General features: G+C 34.0%; 2 protein-coding genes across 4 annotated transcripts; both read left to right on the forward strand.

Annotated features, from left to right (window-relative positions):
• The first annotated feature begins 259 nt into the window (after positions 1-259).
• On the forward strand, positions 260-19,189 carry LOC129792743 (rho-related BTB domain-containing protein 2). Of its 3 annotated transcripts, none has more exons than XR_008750839.1 (12): positions 260-800; positions 6,810-7,012; positions 10,379-10,680; positions 12,860-13,307; positions 13,378-13,481; positions 13,543-13,837; positions 14,501-14,614; positions 14,884-15,054; positions 15,140-15,382; positions 15,453-15,714; positions 16,226-16,509; positions 16,570-19,189. XR_008750839.1 is itself a non-coding variant. In XM_055832086.1 (12 exons), the coding sequence occupies exons 2-11, from the start codon at positions 6,833-6,835 to the stop codon at positions 16,490-16,492; spliced, it is 2,313 nt and encodes a 770-aa protein (XP_055688061.1). In that variant the 5' UTR covers positions 260-800; positions 6,810-6,832; the 3' UTR covers positions 16,493-16,509; positions 16,570-19,189. The 3 variants fall into 3 exon arrangements, 2 of the variants coding, with proteins under 2 accessions (XP_055688061.1, XP_055688062.1); XM_055832086.1 differs by having other exon boundaries at positions 16,299-16,509; XM_055832087.1 differs by having other exon boundaries at positions 276-800; positions 16,317-16,509.
• LOC129792744 (gustatory and odorant receptor 22) lies at positions 19,157-21,326 on the forward strand. The gene is made up of 4 exons (XM_055832088.1): positions 19,157-19,487; positions 19,563-19,814; positions 20,204-20,722; positions 20,784-21,326. The coding sequence occupies exons 1-4, from the start codon at positions 19,157-19,159 to the stop codon at positions 21,272-21,274; spliced, it is 1,593 nt and encodes a 530-aa protein (XP_055688063.1). The 3' UTR covers positions 21,275-21,326.
• The last annotated feature ends 221 nt before the right edge of the window (positions 21,327-21,547 follow it).

Genomic DNA, 21,547 nt, shown 5'->3' on the forward strand with positions numbered 1-21,547 from the left:
TTTTTAATAAAATAAATATTAATTAAATTGCACTTTTTTATTTCCTCAAAGAACGTGTTGAATTTTGGCGCCAAAATGCAGAGAGGCTTAAAATTTTTCCAATTTTTCAATCGGAAACTATAAATTTAATTCATTACATTTCACGAGAACCGTTGCCATTCAAAAAGGTCTATTATCTCACTCGCATGTTACATATTGCTGTCTCATTCTTCGTGCGCACTCAAGGTGTCAGTTGTGTGTTCTTCTTCTTTTTTTTATTGTTGTTATCCGCGGGCCGTCAGTGTGTGTTCAAGTTATTTCGTGGAAAGATTGTTCGTTTCTCTCGCAAGAAGGTGTATCTATTTTTTCCATTGATTTTCACATAATAATATTCCTCTATTTACACCAACAATCCCTGGACAATTAATTGAAGAAATCGCAGTTAAAGGGAGTAATTATATGGCACATTGTGAAAATTCGCGGAGAGTTTTTGACCAGGACGTCGCGGTGCCCCACACATACGGATTTCCTGCAATTTCCCGTGCATTGTCTCCGTGATCGATGGAGCTGAGCATTCTCAATTGATTGGGGGTCCCTGGTAGAGTTGAGACAAGTGAAATACTACTATTTACTTTCTTTCTTGCCATCTTTTATTCGTCTCCCACATCCCCAACAAAGTGCTTCGCTTTAGAATAATTTATTTTGTGTGACGAAAGGAAAACATACAGTGTGTGTGAAAAAAGTGTTTTGGTGTTTTTCTCCGCAATATCACGATTGAATGGATTTTATCGTGGAATCACCATCTCTCTAAACTGCATGAGGTACAATTATTTATTTAATATTTCAACAAATCATCAAAAATGTCCAAAATTAACTCCATCACACCGCCACCTGACTCGCTCCCCCCGAAAATAGGAAAATTTTTGTGGGTTGTTTTGGAAGGAAATCGATGCTTTGAAAAACTATTTCTGGGGCGATGAATTTCTAGGGAAAATACATTTTTTTCTGCTCCAAAAAAATTCAATGTCAATCAATAGAGAAGAAATGCGATTTATTGCAAAAAAATACTCGCATGGGCCCAGCGTCTGATACTATATTAAATGGAATATGTACGTACAGCGAATGCCTTGAACTCATGCGGAAATGCAATTTACACAGTCGCCCCCGCAGTGCCAGAGACCCGATGTTGATGAAAGAATTTTTGTTGCTCAAAGAGAACAGAAGAGGAAAGCAATGGGAGATAAGGTGGAATTAAAGATAAATCCCTTTCAAGCTGCCTATAACATTTACCTGATGACTTGACGCAATATTTTAGTAAAAGCTTAAGCCTCTCATTCAGTGAACTTAATTAAGGATAAACACGATAAAGGACTTTAGTCATGACTAAGCTTTATTATTTTATTTTCTCGTTTTAGCAGCTCCGATGGTTTTGGGGTTGATTTCGAACATTATACAGTATCTAATTCGAAATGTACAAGAACTAGGGAAACCAATATGTACCTAAATCTCTAAATCGGACCTTTGATTTATTCGATTTATTTATTCTCTAATAAATTAAAACCAGATGTAAAGAATTGATGATTAAATGAAAGGATCAGCGCTGAAATTTTAAAGAATTTTAATAAAATCTAAAAGAACTTGCAAAATTATTGAACATTCAACATTGATAAATGATGAATTTATCACATCACAGTCCATACTTAAGAAAAGATTAATATAAATCGAAAAGACTTGTCCCTTGTTTTCTTAATGAAATGTGGACGGCATTGACACGAGACTGTGACTGAAAAGAGAAAAACGTCTTTCGTCTGTAAACAAACCTCCCAGAATGGACAAAGACTTTGTGCAATGAGTGCACTGCGGTGGCGAATGGTTAAGAAAAAGTGCAACTATTGTGGTGAAAAAGGGCAGACTTGGATGGGAGAATCCAAATTTATGCGGGGTTCATTGTTGTCTGAAACGTGAGGAGGCTCAAAGGGGGGCTGGCTCATTGACGTCACCTGCCAGGGTAATGTGTGTGGAGGCATGGCAAAGTGTAGCGTACAAACAACATACGAGGCCAGGGAACCCAACTATAAAGTGAAAAGTCCGAAAGCTCCATCCAAAAGAGATTGGAATTTTTAAGTGACTTCTCTTTAAGAAAAAAAAACATCGCATATTTTTCTTCACCAAGTGTACAGCATTTTTTTTGCACGCGGAACGTAAAATGAACCAATATAAAATAATCCACATTGAACCAGAAATGTCCGAAAATTGCTAGACTTGTACGAATCTGTGGAGATTAACAAGAGAGAATGAGGGGGACAGAGATTTTTTTCTCATGCCATGCTTTCTGCGTGATTTCAATTCCCATAATACTTTTTCATCTTCACGGATATTCTATAAATATGATTCATACAATTTTATCGTATATATTTTTAGTTGAACTCCAGGCTAAAACGGGTTATGCATATCATGTGACTCTTTAGAGAATTTTAATTGTTTTTTTTTAATGATTTTTTTTACTGATCAGATGATAGTTCGATTTTATGAGACGAACCCAGAATCCTCATTAATAGTTCGGCTTTAGTTTTTTCAATCAGTTCTAAGAATTTTTGAATCAGGTTTAAGTTTTTTTTTTAAATGAGGTTTATATTTTCAAAGTCAAGGTTTTTTTGCTCAGACTTAAATCTTAAATCAGACTTGAATGTTGACTAACTTAAGTCTAGGTTTTTTAAAGTTATATTAGGCTTTTAAAATTAGTTTCAGTCCAGATTCCGCTTGATCTAAGAAACTTAGAACCGGTCAAAGAGAACTAAATGCTTTCTTTATTTTTTTTCAACTTTTTTTTTAGATAATACAAAAATATATTTTTTTTCAATGTAAAAAGGTTTGAAACCCCCTCATATGATTTTCTGTCTTCCAACTATGTAGGTTTTCTCCGCTCCCACAAATTCATTCTAGTCAAATGTCGATTATTTTAGTTAGATCTCGATAGTTTAAGATCTAACCGACATGAATCATCTGATGATATTGCAATACCGCCAATTTCAGATTTCTCTCAAAGTGAGAATACATAAAACTCTTTTGTTTACAAGACAGACCGAAAGTAAAAAACTTAAAAATAACAAAAAAAGAAGCACAAAAACCTGAAGAATTTCAACACAAACCGTGGAAGCTAAATATAGATGTTTGTGTTGCTTTTATCTATTTTTTGATTCTCTTTTATTCGACATTGTTGATTTGTCTTTTTTATCAACATTCGAGAAGTACATACTACCTCTACTGGAGAGTTCCACACTTTAGCAAAGAAAATTTTATTCTATTACCGCTATATTACTTTCTTGTTACCTAAGAAACGTTATCATATCACTATTTTTTGTATTGTTTTATGAACTCTTAAAAAAATAGCCAAGAGGGAGTTTGTATTATAAAAAGTGAGATAAGCAGAACTTTATTGATGCTGAACTTTAGCATTTTTCTTCCATATTTTTGCTTATTTGAATTGGTTTAAATTTGAAAAAATATTTTGATAAAAGAAAAGAATTCGCATCAATGATAAGGCTCACTGAGAAATCTCATTTGATATTCTCAAAGTTAATGCGTAAAAACAAAATTTATAGAAAAATATAGATAAGAGGAATGGGAAATGTGCTTGAAACGTCTGTTGATTTCATTGGGCAAATAAAAAGAATAAGCGATGCAGTGCTAAATTTAACTTTCGTCAATACATAATGGCAGCTTTTATGTTAAATTTAAGGGAGATGAGATAACTTAAGTATTTTTATACGAATGGAATTCCGGAACGCGAGAATCGAAACGGGCACGTGTAGACAAGAAGACTGCAGATGAATAAATTAAAATAAATTTTAGCTATATGTATTCATAGTTGTACACAAGAATTGGCAAAACAAATATCGATACTCGCACACGTATCTGCCTCATATCTACAGAGGTCACGATCATTCATTTTCAGATTAGACATTTTAGACAAAATACATACATAGATAACTTTCGATTTCATTAAAGAATCGGCGCAAAAAATATCACGTGATTTTCTGCGCGTTTTTACGATCAGGGAATCGTTTCTGTTGTTTTCGCTTCGACTCTGCGAGGGATATAAAGACATTAACAGACGCACTAGAGTCTGTTTTTTTTAATTTCATAGAATGTATTGAAGATAAGTTTGAATTCTAATTTAAAGAAATTAAAGTTAAAAAAAAAACAGCGCCTGTACTTGAACCGAAGTTAATAATCATGAGAGCCTAAAGCTCTGACTGTATTCCAACAAAAAAAACTTTTTTTTAATGATCTCGTTATACTTAAACTTTTTTTTGAACAATTACTAAACTTAACGAACTATTTAATTATTAAAAAAATGTTTGTAAAAAAGTGTCTCGTTGTCGAAATTACCGAGACGGACCAGACGGTCTATAAAATCGTGGTATTCGACGATGAACATCAAAAGATCGCCATTAAAAATCTCAAGTTACCTGATAGAGTAATCTCGAGTGATTCAGTACATAAAGTGTTTGTGAAATCGCAACGGGAAGTATTCTGTTGAAGGATATTTTGGTGATAAAATAGACTTTTTTCATCAATTTTTATGGTTTATACATATTTTTCTTCTCATTCAACAAGATTTTCTCTATTTTTGGAATATGTAAAAGAAAAAAGAACTTATATTATGTCAAATATTTACATTTGATTCATCATGTGGAAAATTATATTTGTGTCACATGATCACTTCTTCCGTTGTAAGTGAATGAATGTGGAAACATATGACGCCAATTTACGTACCACCTTTATTTGATTGAACATTAAGTTATTTTGAGATGCATAATAAAGAGACATAATCAAATATTTAACATTTTGTTGATGCCGTATCAGCTTTTCGTATTTATAAATGCACAAGTTATAATACAAGAAGACAGAATTTGTATTTTTTTATATATAAATATTCTCATTATCATCTGAGAAAAATAAGAACGTGGCAAATAATAGAGAAGAGTAAATAGAAATATGGAAATTCTGAAAAGAATGGAAATGGCTTAAACGGCTGAGAAGGGGTTGAAGAGTTGGGGGGTGTACGATTTAAGTGAGATGTGTGGTGCAAAGAGTCAGCAGGCGCCACTGAACCATCCCACTCTTCTTCTGGCTCACAAGAAGGTGAGACTTGTTATGTGTCTGGCCATAATAAGTAATAATATTGTGCAAATGTGCTAGAAAAATAGAGCGCGTGCTTTTATCACGTGGATGGTACAGACATTTAAAACATTTTGTTCGCTATAAGAAATAAAAAAAAACACGAGGAAGTGTTTTTAGTTCCCCTCTGCTGATTTTTCTACTCCAGGAATCCCACAGCGTGGCATTTTGCAAATGAAATGTTCTGTACATGATGTGTCTTGCTGTATATACATGTGAATTTTATAGTAAAATGTCAAAGAAGATATTAACATTTTGATTTTTTTTCTCACAAAGTGAAAATGATTCAACTTTCTCATTCGAACATAGCATAGTCTGATGAATAGAGTTAATAATGTTCTTCTACTAGGTACTACAAAACCTTTTGTTCTTTCCTCTAAACTAAAACTGAAAAACTCTAAAACTAATAAACTATGTAGACGATGTAGACTGAATACATTATCAATAATGAATCTTATTTTAAACAAATTTAATTCTAAGCTGCAAGAGAGTTTTACACCTGAATGTTATTTGGGTACTACATTTATAGTTGGAATTAAAATGCATTTCTTGTGGTTAACCTATTTTCATTTTATTGATTTTGTTGTAGCGCTTTTTTCTGCATTTCACCGAAAAAAATTATTCAATCATGTGAGTTTCACTTCCGGGTTGTTTTTCTTTTTTTGGAATGCGAATTATTGCAAATTTTTGCAGAAATGTGAAATGGTCAATTAGCTATTTTGCACGTAGAATGGAGCATTTTTACGGTAGATTGGAGGTGTGTAATGATGATTTCTCGCGATGAAATTTAAGACTTTTCACGCGCAATCTCATTTTGTCATTGTACATACAATTAAATTAATAGCAATAAAATTGTTGTATGGTAGCTGCGCTTATATCAGCACTTACAGGGGCCTACGTGTTGGATGGAAAATATGCGAAGAACATACATATATGTGTAATACTTATATGTATCACTATGGGGGCTGAAGTACTTAATTGGTCATTGGTCGTAGTGTATATTTTCAATGAGCTGTGAGCAAATTATTAACAAGAGCGCGCAAGTTATGTGGAGATGGAGAAATTATTGATATTTTAAGTGGTTCTAAATTGATTGATTGAATTTCAATTGGCTACAATGGCTTCAATTACTCAAATTGAGTAGACAATTTAATTTTCCTTGAGTTAGATATGAAAAAAAAACAGGTGGGAAGATTCAATTGAGGGAGATCAATTAATTTGCCAACCACTGGCACATGGCTTATTTATTACATGTTCATTGTATGTTGCTCAAGTCAATTAAAACCATCGAGCTTCTTTCTTTGGTGGTGGATCAGAGAATCAATTGGATGCTGCCTTCCCTTTATGTACTATATATATAGATGGGGTTAATGCGAGGAAGTTCATTGACGGTCGGTGCCATTTGGTATACCAACCATACTCTTATTCATTTCATTTGCGGTTGTGGTCTTTCTCTTGAATTACGGATCTTTTACCATTTGTCCCTGAATGCCCGCACATAAATTACAATCCATGTAATTGCATTAACCTCAAGCAATTATGATGTATTTTATGAACTGAAAATGCTTGTTGACTGGCTCTGTAATAAATAAAAAGCTGTTCTCCTCATATTATACATCCTTTAAGTTGTTCTTTTATCTCTTCAGATACTCTCACCGGGAATGGCAGAATGGACAACGAACAGCCACACCAGGAGCTGGTGAAATGTGTCCTCGTTGGAGACACGGCGGTCGGGAAGACGCGCCTGATTTGTGCCAGAGCGTGCAACAAACACGTTTCACTTTCGCAATTGCTATCGACGCATGTGCCAACAGTGTGGGCCATTGACCAGTACAGAATCTACAAGGATGTGAGTATCAATAGAGCACAATTGCAACGTCCCGGGAAGAAATGAAGCTTGCGCTAGTCATACAATGCACTCTCAACTCCTCATACTCTCTCTCTTGACTTAAGGGTATATGAAGAACATAGATAAAAGCAGTCTGGAGCCGGAAGGGGCTTTTCTCCCTTCATCCACCTTTTTGGTAGTTCAATCACTAACCGTTGGATCTGTAAAATTAAATATTTTTGTTTAAAACATTGTTTGAAAACTAACTAAACTATGCGAATATTAAAATTAAAAGTAATCATAGCGAATAAATTCAAAAATGATAAAATAATTTCTATAGACAAAAGAATAGAAAGATGGATTTTTAATGAGATTAAAATTTATGGTTTAAGATGTTAGAAAAGTCGTGAGACGGTAGTTGGCAACCACGGAATTTGAATTCCTTAAGTCCTTATTTTACACACTAATTTAGTAAATTAGCCGACCTAAAAGTTAATCCTATATCTTTCTTGATTTTATGAAACGTTTATTCTTAAGAAAATTGTTCTTCCTAATAGTTTTCGTGTTGTTCAGATTTTAGGACCTATCAGAGTTAAAATTTAACGTTTATTTCGTTCAATCCGTTAATTTTTATATAAAAGCTGATGATCGATATAAAAAATTGTCCCTCAATTTATAAACTTAAATAAAATCTCTACGACAACATCTTATGAAACCGTCGATGTGTTTGGAAACTTTCTCGCCAAGAAGCAAGTTGGGAATCTCCCTCGGGAAAGGAGGGGCGATACAGAAGAGACTGTGTGGAGGATGAACAAATGGGAGACTAAACTTTAATGCATCGGAAAGTGAGACTACATCAGCTATTTATGGCATGAAGTGCACCCAATGGTAGAGTCTCTGGTGTGTAAATGGAAGCGCCAGACAGGAAGCAGAAAAAAAAAGTACCACAAACTCGTGGTATGAGAAAAATGACCCTATAGAAATACACTGGGAATTTAACTAGCTCATACTATCATGGGAAAATACATTGGTTTGTATATAATATGGGTAGTAGGAGTTACATATATATATGTAGTATTGGAAATTAATTTGTTCGCCATTCAATACCCTGTGGTTAAGTTAATGGAAAAGCCAAGATGAGAATATTTTTCTGGGGTAGGTTTGTTTATTTTTGTTCGGTGCGCGGCAAAGTGCAGAATTGCGTGGTAAAAGAAAAATAATTATTAAATTTTCAGTAGTCAGCGAGAGTTCATGAGTCAATTTATGAATATATAATACTACTTCACGGGTTATTGGGGGTATGGGAAACATGAAAAACGTGTTTGATATTTTTATTACATACCTACTAATTCTATTCACGAAAGTGACAGAAAGAGAGTAAAATAAATGAAGAAAGCTGCATTATGGAAAACATAATACTATATACATAGCAATTTATCCGCAGTTTATTTAACAATCAGACTGCGCTCTTCGTAAAGTTTTTTTCTGTGCTTTTGCGATGCCATATAGTTGAAAATATTGTTTGATAGCGGTATGCGACTGTTTAGAGAGAATCTTATTTAGTTAGACGCAGAACACACGCAGTTATTCCGCACCTTTTTAGTCAAAACACCGTGAACTACAGTGGCGAAATTAATCTTGCAGTCACCAAGCTATTTTTGGGTGAAAATTAGCACCCATTTAGACAATTTAGAGACAATCATTTGACACAGTGGTGATAAAAAGAAATTTGCATAGATGATAAATGATGACGATGCTGCAGAATTCCCTTTTTATTTAATTAAATGTATATAATGTCGGTATTTGATTTGCTTCTGCTTCTCACCAATTTATAATAGAGACACACAATTAACATGACTGGAACTTATTATTTTTCTCCATTTATTGCCACAATTTGGAGAGAATGAAAAAAAATCTATAAAAAAAGCTATGGGAAAAGTTTTTCATTGCATGCAATATACTTTACGGTTCGTTTTCCTCTCATTTTCTAAATAATAATGTCTTTTAGTTTTACAAATTTTATTTAATTGCATTTAAAAATGAGATGTTGATTAAATAGTTCTTATGATTAACCTAGTTTTCTTGGAACATTTCGTTCGAGTTAGTATAATAAATTAAAGATTTTTATGGATTCAATGATCGTTAATAAGTATTTGTTGATTTTATCTGTTCATTGTACATAGAGACGGGAAAGAAAAATGCATTTTGTGCCCAAGCGATGTTTAATTGGCTGTTTCCATTCACTTTATCCTCTCACCGTACTCAATAGATTACAATATAATTGGTTGAGAGACTTAATTTATTCTACCAATAATCACTCAATATGAATTATGATGAAAAACAAACGGAATAGGTTTTGCGTGGTGGAATCTATTTGAGATAATTTCTATGGTAATTTTTCTTCAATTTCTAGCGCTCTAATAAGTTTCCTCATTAATACTGAAGCGAATAATGTACGTAAAAATGTTCTTCCTACTGTAACTCTCCTCATTCTTTTTTGCAAACACGCTTCTTGTGATCTTACAAAAGAAGAAAAAAATATAAATATATTTTGATAACATTTTATATCAGAATGTTTGTATTTAGGCTTTATGTATTTTTTTTTCTTTTAATGTGATGCTTTTTTGTAACAGTATAAACGTTGCTATATGAACATTTTTGCTACTGAGCTGAGAAGCTGAGAGTGATCACGTTCATTTACACAAACGAAAGACGGAGGAAAATACTTTTGCCAATGCGTAAAATATTCTATTGAATTCAAGATGTTCCAGACATCATATTTTTAAAATTTTTTAAAACATTTATTGAATTAATAAAGAAACTATAAAATTAAACGGAATCAGAGATTTATTCATTAAGTTTGTTTCACAAAGAAACCAGTTGGAAATAAAACTAATGAATCAAATTACAACGCATAGAGATAATTCCTTCATGTTGTGCTGTACAGAATCTCATAAAAATTGAGCAATATTTATGACTTTATTGTATCAACAACTTGTACATCACTTAGTGATCGCTAAAACTTATGTTTTCTGTATAATTTTCCCACAATTATATACAATTTAGTATTTAGCAACTTAATTTATAATGTAAACACGATGTGTCTGGATTACCTTGTGTTGCCAACAACTTAAAGTGAATGTAAACAAAGAGAGAGGAGAATACGATCAATTGAGAGATGAAAAACACCAAGAGTTGATCTTCCCGGAGTTATTTTTGTCTCACACTTTCTATGTACGTAGTTGAATTTATTATGTATATAAATATGCGGTATGTATATAATGTAAAATGTGAATCATAATATGCAAAAACAACGGTGTTTGCGAATCATTATTATAAACATTCTTTTATATTCGAGACATGCGTATCGTTCTCTCTCTCTTTCAGGTACTGGAAAGATCGTGGGAGGTTGTTGATGGTGTGAATGTCTCATTGAGACTCTGGGATACATTTGGGGATCATGAGAAAGATCGTCGATTTGCATATGGACGATCCGATGTTGTTCTCCTATGCTTCTCAATTGCAAATCCCGTCTCATTGCGCAATTGTCGCGCAATGTGGTACCCAGAAATCCGTAGATTCTGCCCTCAGACACCAGTTATCCTTGTTGGATGCAAAAATGATCTACGCTACATGTACAGAGATGAAACGTACTTGTCGTACTTTGGAGATCGAAGTCCTTTCGTTAGGTGAGTCATTTTTTATTTTTGATAAATTCACTATTTTTTTACTGAATGTTTTAAAATTAAAAGTCAATCATAACGCGTCCAGTTATAAGAGTTGGTGTCCCACAACGTGTAGAAGTTTGTTTATGCGTTGTAATACTATTTGTGAGCAGAATTAGTAGGCTTTAATTTTTTTTTTGTAAAATTCGGCAATTTGATGGATAAAAATGGTCATATCTTTGGTTCTATAAGACCTACAGAAATTTCTTGACTAGTTTTGGAAAGGTATAAAAGCAGGCTATAAATTGACATAAATTTCAATAATTTTCAAGGTCATCTCTAGAACACAAAATGGCGGCTTTTTGTTTTACTAAAATAGTTATTGGCATTTTTTGTCTCGAAGAAGTGGTTCTAGAGGGTTCTGATGTTCTAGAAAGTTATAGATAATTGCAAAACCTTTAATTTGATACTAAGATGAGCAAAATCGGTCAAACAGTGCAGGAGATATGACTCTTAGAACTTTTCAAATTCAAGAATTTTTCAAATGGCCATATCTTCTAAACAGCGACATAGATTTTCTTCATTTTCGGACTGGTGAAAGATATTGAGTCAGGCTACAACATATCAAAATTTAAAAGATTTGCCTAATGGGGATTCGGAGATATTGCCCCTTAAAGTTAGGCAATTTTTGCTTTTAATTTTAGCGCCTCTTGCGGATGTTTTTAGAACTTGAAATGTTCTAGACAGTTGTAGGGCTTGTTAAAACCTTTCATTTGATACCAATATGGTCAAAATCGGTCAAGCCGTTCTCGAGATATATCGAAAAAACACTTTTTGCTTTAGGCCGCCATATTTGCTAAACCGCTTGACCGATTTTCAAGTATGAATTATCGATGAAAACGTCTCACTGAGCTCTACAATATACTGAAATTTCAGACCTCTAGCTATAAGGGAAGTGGTTGACAGTAGTTCAAAATGGCGGACGGCGGCCATCTTGGATCTCGAAAATACGAAAAATTGAAATTTTACACCCACATTTCTATAGAAAACTTCAAACCGGAAGTCTCTATCTGTTACCGTTCTCAAGCTATAAGGGAAAGTTTGGCGCACCGGCAGGCCGGCCGGCCGGATCAAAAATTTTCCACCACCATTTTTGGAATGTGGGTTGTCTGAAACGTGCTCATACCAAGTTTGAGCCCGATCTGAGGTGGTCGGAAAATCCGACGATTACAATACTTGGTGTTGGCCACGAAGTGGAACACCAACTAATTTTAAAGTGCCTGCGATGGGAAAAATTGATTTAGCTTTATCACTTATTGGGGGATAAAATATCAACCAATTTACCGTGGGAATTGCGGATAAAATGCAAAAGTTTTACATGTTTCATGGAATATTTTTCCACTGAAATTGTTTTTCCTTTTTAAACTGCTCCATTTTCCTGGTTATTTATTCTCAGTTTTTATCTTTTGTTGTTTTACCCGTAAACCAAATGTAAATAAAGAAAAAAGACAAGAAAAGTTCCCATTCTCTAAGAATGAAAAATAAAGTGATCTCAAAAAAAATTTGGGTTAGAATTAAGATAAAATTTATGAGGTAAAGAGCCTATAAATTTATACATAAATAAATTTGTGACAGTGTGAGATGAAAAAAAAGGGCAGCTATTATGTCGCAATAACAGGTTTTAGTGTTGCTTAACAAACATTATGTTAATTTAGTTCTTATCATTTTGAATTTCAAATTGAATGATTTATTATTTTGAAGATAATTTTTAACTTTGGCCTATTACCATGAAAAAAATGTTTTTTTTTTCATTGTTATATTTTATAGAGTTAATAATTGGATATAAACAAAATAAGAGATTAATAAATTTTTATGCTTTATTTGTCTTTGCTACAAATTATTATCTTTTACCCTATTTTCAATTAAAATTCACCCGCAGGAAATATGTTAAAATCAGGTAAAAAGACTTTTATTGTTCGTCCTTAAAAGCTTCCTAATCTTTATATTACCTCATTTAAAATCCTTGTAGTTTGTTTATATTTTTCTCGATTTTATCAATATTCACCTTATATTGAGTAAAATATAAAATATAATGTAGCTAGTTATCACCTGGGGCAGATTTTTCTGACAAAAAAGAAGCTATAGAAAGCTCAATGAAAATAGATGTGGATTTTAGTTTTGGCCTCGATAAAATGTTTTCCAGGGCGGCTAGGAAGTCCGATCTCGTGATGCCTGACGAGGCGAGGGCTGTTGCAAAGGATCTGGGAGTGGCGTACTATGAGTCGAGTGTCTTCACCTACTTCGGGGTGAATGAGGTGTTTGAGAATGCCATTCGAGCGGCATTGATTGCACGTAGGCAGCAAAGATTTTGGATTACGAATCTCAAGCGTGTGCAGCGTCCGCTCCTTCAGGCACCATTTAGACCTCCGAAGCCACCACCTCCGGAGGTTACTGTCATCACGGGAACACACTCAAAGGATATGCTAACGATGCTCAATGGGCAGAGATATACGGACTTGGTGCTTGTTGTGGGTGCTGTGAGATTTCCAGTGCATCGATTCGTTCTTGCGGCTGGTTCGTGTGCTTTCAATCGGTTGCTAACGATGGAATTGACAGATCTGGGGGCAAGGAGTAGCAGTGAATCCAGCATGGTGGGAACACAAAGCTGGATTTTAAAAAAAAAAATTATTTTAGTTGATATTCGCAAATTTTCTTCTTCAGGTCAGTTCAACGTATGGTGATAATTCAACTGCCGACTTCAACGAAGACACGGAGTGCCTTCTGCGATGTGATCCACAGTCCAGAGCTGCAGCTCAACCACTCAGGTTTGTTTCTGTGTCAATTGGAAATTTTCAGAAAATAAATTTAAATTATTTTTCTACATAGAATGTGGGAACAGTTGAAGCGCCGCTCGAGCTATCAAGCACTTCCGACACACGAACCAAAGAAGCCACCAAGCGATCTCTTCCGTGAGCTCCATCATCCCGTGTTCCAGAGCATCCGTGTTGTTCAGATGGCAGAAATATCTGCCCCTGCCATGGCCAGTTTCACCACACTCTGCACGCGTTCTCAAACACAAACAATTGTGACCCTGAGTAAACTCATAACACCCCAGGCTATGCAGCAGTGTCTTAAATTCATCTACTCCGGGAGCATCGATCGTGAATGCCTGGATATTCAGGTGAATGATTACAATGAGACTCAATACCTGGGGATGGAGGGGGGGATTACTCTGACACAGAAACTCATCGTTTCACTCGCGTTCTTTTTGTTACCTTTGTCTCTCGCACACACCAGAGAAAAAAAACAAATTATTTACAAAATAAAGTCAAACGGAAAATCACCAAACATCTCATATATCACGTTTTAATACCTTTTTTTTAGACACATGTATTAGATTGAGAGAGAGAGAGAAAGACATACAGAATGTAAGGAAACTCTTACGAGATCATACTCCTTAATTTTCATCTGGGTTCGATGGTCATTCTGCACAAAAAAACTCCAATTTGTACAATAGATTTGAATTTGATTAGAATTTGTCTTTTATCACCCAAAAAAGGGATGTTCTCGATATAATTCTTTGTCACTTTCAACGTTTTTTCAGACCGCTTCTATAGGATTGCTTCTGGTAATGGAAATTTGTCTAAAATAACAAACCCTTTCACATAGAAAAAAAACCCCCAAGCAATTTCTTTAGAGTTGTGAGAAAAGTTCTTGTTAACTGAGAATTATTTTTATTAGATATTAGTGGGTGCAGATGTTGGCAGTTTTAACATCCTAATTAAATTCTAAATTTCTTACAACTAATGATTTCTTTTTGGTGAAATTCGATTTGTTTTTATAGGAAATAAGACAGGCGGCAGAATTCCTCGAACTTCCTCAATTATCGGTGCTTTTGTCCAACATTCAGACGAATCAGAATTTCATGAATGACGAAACTATTCAGCACTATTCCAAGGTAAGAAGTTTTTTTTAATGATTTTTCTTGTAGATTAGTTTTAGCAAAAAAAAATGCTCATCTTAAAAAAAATTACTCCTGTGTCTTTTAAAGGCATTCAGAAGATTTTTAAAGTGATAACTTTGCCAACATTCTTAGCAGAGTAACAATGTTAATTCTATTAGAGACGCATAAAAATATCCATCGTGGCTGTAATTGAATACAAATTAGTTTTGTCTGACTAGAAAATTAATATTTTTCTGTTTTTTTGCGACATCTTGCCCAATTAGTGTGTCCGGAAAAATCTGGAAAAGATGTGTGTGAATAGCGGTTTGTTTGGTGATTTGACTTTTGAACTGGATGATGGTCACGTGAAAGCTCACCGGGCAATTCTTGTTGCGCGCTGCGATGTTATGAGAGCAATGCTCAACGGTGACTTCCGGGAGGCTCATGCCAATGTGGTGAGTAAAGTATAAATGGAACAAAATGCTGTAGAATTTAGCATTTAGGAGGTGTTCTAATGGTGTGCTCTGTGCCCTTTTGCAGATTGTCTTTCCGGGTGTGACAGAGTACACATTCCATAAATTGCTGTGTTATCTCTATACAGACGAAATACCTCCAATATCTGCGGATAAATGTCTGAATTTATTAGAATTAGCCAATAGATTATGTTTACCTAGGCTATTGAATCTTGTAGAGTGTCGCGTAATAGAGGATCTAACGAGAATGTCACAAAGTGAGAGCAGCGATGCCGTAGAGCACTGTTTGAAGCTCCTAGAGCCCGTTAAGGTAGTAAAACTTGAGATACTTTGGTAGAAAAACGTTCTTAAACTGATTAATTTTAAAAAAAATCTTTTAGTTACACAATGCCCATCAATTGGCTGAATGGTGCATGTCGTATTTGTGCGTGAATTACAACATCATTTGCCGTGTGTCGCCGAAGAGTCTGAAGGCACTGCATCCCGACAATCAGGACTACTTGAGGGAACACCGTTGGCCACCTGTGTGGTATCTCAAAGACTACGATTACTACCAGCGATGTATGAATGAAATTTCTCGAGAGATGAAGGATAACAAGAAATCTCCATCTGACGATGAGGGTTGTCTCTGTTTCTCAGGAGGTAATTTAGTTAATGCAGTTAGTTTTCTTTGTATTTCCTTTATTTTTTGTTAAATTAATTTTCAACTATTATTAGCATTAGCACTTTCTTTGCTTTTGCCTCATAAGTTCCTTTTTCATTTAATATAGTTTATCCCCCTGAAAATTCATCAAACTACAAATTGAAATTGAAAGATGAATTTTGTATTAGGGGAGAATGGCCTAAATCATAACTTTTCGTTTCGGTTTATGAAAGTTTTCAAAAATATGTTTAACTATAATTCCCATGTGGTCAGATTAATGCCAATCTCTCTATAATTTTGTTTTATATTAATTGCTAGAAATGCCTCCAAGGAAAATAAAATGACGCAAGGAATGAATTTTGAATCAATTTGTAATTTGATGCAAATGATCATCTTTTCAAAAAGAACAAAAAAAAACCGAGAAATAATCCTCTGAGCGAGAGAAAGTAAAAAAAAACCAAATATCATTGGCTTGTCAAAAATATTCTGTAGCAATTGATCTCTCATTAGTTCCTGGTGGCTTTTATCGTTTGGCGAAGTTAGTGAGTTCACAAAGGGATTAATGTGTGGAAAATGGGAAAAGTGTTCTCTTGGCTGACAGGAAAATCGCGACGAACTGCGGATTCATCGGTGATTGGTGGGCAGCAACAGCGAATGCCTCTGACGTCCCAACCAGGAGCGGCGGGTGCTGATGTGGCCGCGGGCGGCCTCTTTCCCAGCAATCCCAATTCCGTGCACCAGATCGAGGGTGATGCTGAGGTGGATTTAAATCTCTGACATCCGCCAAATTGGAGGTAATGTACAAATCTCTTTAATTTCCATTTATTTTATCATCTTCTTATGAATTCTTTTAGATCACTTCGCTTTGTTGTGATCTTTCCTGTACTCCTCTGCTTCATTGCCACGATCCTGAGTATCCTCATTGTCTTTCAGCTGTACACACAAAGTGCAGATTAGGCAGATACATATAGGTCTTTTTTCTTTTAGTTTTTTAATGTATTCTGTATACGTTCACTAAGCGTTTACTTAAAACAGTCAAAAGGTTCTTTTTTTTTTAATTAAAATGATGTACATACACACACCTACATTAAAAGTTGGGGTCCATATAACGATGCGACGAAGAGATCGACATCAAACATTGGGAGTAAGAAAATTTAGCAAATACGTTAGATTTATTTTTTATACAAAAATGAAATATATTTTTTATTTAATATTCAGGCCATAGTTTAGTCGAAAAATAAAGAAGTATGTATAGAATTTACTGCAAATTCTTTCAAATAAGCAAATTTTTTCTTCTTATAAAATCAAATAATTGGCGATTTTTTATACATTAAATAGAGAATGTAATGTAAAATGAATTCATGAAGTAGTTCGTGGTGTGAGAACGGAATCGCCTAATTGTTGGAAAAACTAAGAAAATGGATTTTTCTTTCCTTTTCAAAAGCGAATTAAAAAGATTCGATAACATATTTTGGCATTTTAAAAAAAAAATGATTTTTTTTAGGCATGCAGGGTTCTTTAAATTAATTTAAAATTTATCAAGGCTTTTAAAAAGGGCATTGATCTTATTCCTTATTTGTTGAGATTTTAAAGACTGCGGGAAACGATTATTAAAAGTTAGATTGACGTCATTAAATAATAAAATTTTCGTAAAACAATCCTAAAATTGTTCGTTTAATTCATTCTAATGCTTCAGCAGATTCCAGATGTAATAAAAATTGAAATTCAATAATAATTTTGCAATATTTTCAATTTTTTTTATTTATTGGTCTTTTACGAATCCTCAATTTCAGAATAATTTTTAGTAAAAAAAAATTCTTCCTTTAAATAAATTCTAAATCAACTCTGAACAGAAATTTATGCTAGAAGTTTTGTACTTTCTCGTTATATCCTGGGCAAATTTTTTAACAAAAAAAAATAAATAAATGCAAAATAAAAATAAATCCGATTCTACTTTTGCTAATAAAAAAATTTAAAAAGTTTTCTCAAAGTAATGAAAACTCTAATTATGCAAATTAAAACTTTTAGCACAAAATTCTGCTATTATAAACCCTATAAAAAAGTATTTTTATGAGTCAATGTTTTTGAAATTACAGCGGAAAAAAGGAGAAGGTTTTTGTAAGTCTTGCAATGAAAGAAAATGGTGCTTAAAAGAAATAATGAGAGAAAGATTAAAAAGAAAAAAGTAAAAATGATGCATTTCTTTAAAAATTTATGGCTAGATAATAAAAAAGAAAACTTAATGAAAAGTGGAAAGTTTTCCTTTAAATTTAGAATGGGTATTTTAGTGAAGGAGTTTTAAGATAGAAAGTAAACTTGTGCAAGATTAGGAGTTGATAAACTTTAGTTCGATGTATATTTTAAAGAAATAAATTTTGCTAGTAATGAATATCGATAATTATTAAATTTTTGATACAAAAAAAAGAAGTCGAAGGAACTTTTGATGATAGAATTATTGTCTTTTTATTAATGATTAAAAAAAGGACAAAAAAAGATAAAGAAAACCTTTAACAATTTGATTAATATCTCTACGTAATAAAATATACTCTGTAACTGTATGATTAAGGAGAACTATGTAAACACACAACACAACACAAGAAGAAACATCCAACAATTGCAAACTGCCTGATGAAATCAATATTACGTAGATTAACCATTATAAAAAGAAAAATTTAAAATAAATCATGCTTAAAGATGGCGATAAATTATAGAAAAAAAAGTGTCTCCAAATTTGCATTTTTTCCATTAACAAGTCAATTTCCATAATTATTGGATTTCAAAATATATTTCTTTTATTATGACAAATATGATAAAAAAATATGCGGAAAAGTAGGATTGAATGTGACCTACCCAAGGCAAACTTTCACCAAATTAAAAATATTAGAAATTTCTAATTAAAAATCCAACAATTTCTGTGCAATTTATTTATTCCGTAATCAAAAATAAAATCATTCTACTAAAAACTTGTTAAAATACAACAAGTTATGCATTTTTTATCTTTGAAATTTGAATTAAAACAAAAATTAAAAAAAAATGATTTGTGATAAAAAAAAGAAATGAGTGAAATTCGTGTGATTTTTTGTCAAAGGAAAAACGAAGAAAAAATAATCAAAATTTCACACAAAGCAGTGAAGGATTTTTGCAAAAAAAATGAGGATGAAAAGAAATATTAAATAGCATTTTTCTCAATTTTTTCAGACACATTAGAAATATCTATAAATATAATAAAGTAACAATCCGGGAAGAAAGAAAATTAATCAAGAGCTAAAAAAGTGGTGAAAACAAGAAAGATAAATTGACTGTGCAATATTTTTTAGTTAAAAGAAAATGGTATATAAATGAGAAATAGCTCAGCTTTTTAGACATGTCAAATTAACTAATTATTATATTAATATTAACTTTAGTCATTAACACATTTTTTCAACATAAAAAGGAAGAAAAATGAAAATTTCTTATATACAAACTGAACAAAAAGGTCTTTTCTCATTCCACCTGGCGCTTTACCTCGATAAAAGATTGACGATGGCATTAATTATTTGGCAAAGCTATTATTTGGTCATTTACGGAAAAGGTGTTAAAAGGTCTATGCAGTCAGCTGTGGCCCAACATTTCGCGTGTGAAAGTTCTTGTAGAGAGAGAAAGTCATTCCCAGGTGGCGAGAGCAACATGATTCATCCGGAGGATAATTTGAAGAAAATTCTCAATCCCAATCAGAAGCAATTGCTTGATGATGAGCGTCGTTTGGCAAGGAAGATTAAACAATTGAGTGAACGTGAGTAAAATTAAACTATTCTTAGTTTTTTGCCACAAAGAGGGAACAATTCTGGTAGCTTTGTTTTGTGCATAGAACAAGGATCAGCATCACAGGCATTTTTGAGGCCACAGGAGCGAGAAACAGATCCCGATATTCTTGACTATCACGATAGCTTCTACAAGACCACCAAGAGTCTGTTGGTGCTGTTCCAGATCATGGGCATTATGCCCATTATGCGTAGTACAGCTGGAAGCAATAAGCCTCGTACGACATTTCATTGGACTTCTAAAGCACATATCTGGGCCTATGTTATCTATGGCCTTGAAACTGTGCTCGTGGTATGGGGTGAGTTGTTGCGGCATTTGAATGATCTCTATAAAAAAGCAGCTCTTTGGATCACTAGAGAATGTATTTTCTGATAATGATAAACTCCCGCCCGAAGGAAAACTTCACGGGAGCTTGATTACCTAAGAAAAGGAATGAATCTGTGATAAACTCCCGTAAGATTTTCCCGGTTTTCACTTTGCTTTGAAAGTGCTAAAGCCTTGTGGAGAGAAAAATTGGAAAAACTTCCTTTCTCAGGAGGAATTATCCTGGGGAGTTTATCATTTTTAGAGAATTCGCCTCCAAGAGAAACAAATTTATTCCATCCTTCGTGATCTTTATGATCATTTGAGAGCTGAAGGAAATTCAATAATAAGAGAGAAAATTAAAGATTTTCTTTTTTTTTTAAGTTGCCCATGAACGTATTGGAAAATTCATTTCAACAACGGACAAACGTTTCGATGAGGTAATCTACAATGTAATTTTCATGAGTATCCTTCTGCCGCACTTTCTCCTCCCCGTGGCATCATGGAGACATGGTTCCGAAGTGGCAAAGTTCAAGAATATGTGGACTCACTACCAGGTGCAATACCTTCGTGTAACGGGCACACCAATGCTCTTTCCCAGCCTCTACCCGCTCACGTGGGCGCTTTGCTTTGTATCGTGGGGCCTCAGTATAGTGATCATCCTTTCGCAATACTACCTACAGCGAGATTTTCCATTCAGCCACACATTTGCATACTATCACATTATTGCTATGCTCAATGGGTTTTGTAGTTTGTGGTACATTAATTGCACGGCCTTTGGGATGACGAGTAGGGAGTTGTCGAAGCATCTCATTGAAACACTCAAGAGTGAGAAACCCTCTGAGAAGTTAACTGAATATCGTCATCTTTGGGTAGATCTGAGCCATCAAATGCAGCAATTAGGTTGACTTGATAAAATAATGCTGCTTTGTAGTCTCCTTGCTGATGTATTTTGTACTCCCAGGTCGGGCCTATTCCAACATGTACGGCATCTACTGCCTTGTAATCTTCTTCACGACCATCATTGCAACCTATGGTGCGCTGAGTGAGATCATCGATCGCGGAGGGACTTTCAAGGAGTTGGGGCTCTTTGTCATTATGATCTACTGCATGACACTCCTCTTTATCATCTGCAACGAAGCTCATGCAGCCACAAAGAGTGTCGGTTTGGATTTTCAGGATGTCCTACTGAATGTTAACTTAACAGGTGTGGACAATGATACGCAGCGTGAGGTTGAGATGTTCCTGGTGGCCATTGCAAAGAATCCACCAACAATGAATTTGGATGGTTTTGCAAACATTAATCGGGAACTCATCACCTCCAATATATCCTTCATGGCAACATATTTGGTGGTGCTAATGCAGTTTAAATTAACCCTTCTGCGTCAAGCTGCTCGCACCAACTTTCTCAACAGTCTTAAAAATAATATGACAATGAGGAGGATTGTGGAATGAACAATAAATGTATCTATCAATTGTTTGGCTAATAAATTGGCATCATAATTGAGATTGATTGACACAGAGAGATCGTGAAAATTATTTAATTGTTAAAGGAAATGAGTTTATTCACTATTGAGGGCTTCAATAGAGGTGTTGAGGATACATGTTGAACTATATTAATGGCATGGCTAGGCAGCCTATGGATTGCAGGGATTTTTCAACATTTTTAGAAAAAAATCAAACGTTATAAAAGGAACATCAAATAAAGGTCAAACGTTAATAAAATAA

Source organism: Lutzomyia longipalpis, chromosome 3 (assembly GCF_024334085.1).
Source record: "Lutzomyia longipalpis isolate SR_M1_2022 chromosome 3, ASM2433408v1".
Taxonomy (NCBI): domain Eukaryota; kingdom Metazoa; phylum Arthropoda; class Insecta; order Diptera; family Psychodidae; genus Lutzomyia; species Lutzomyia longipalpis.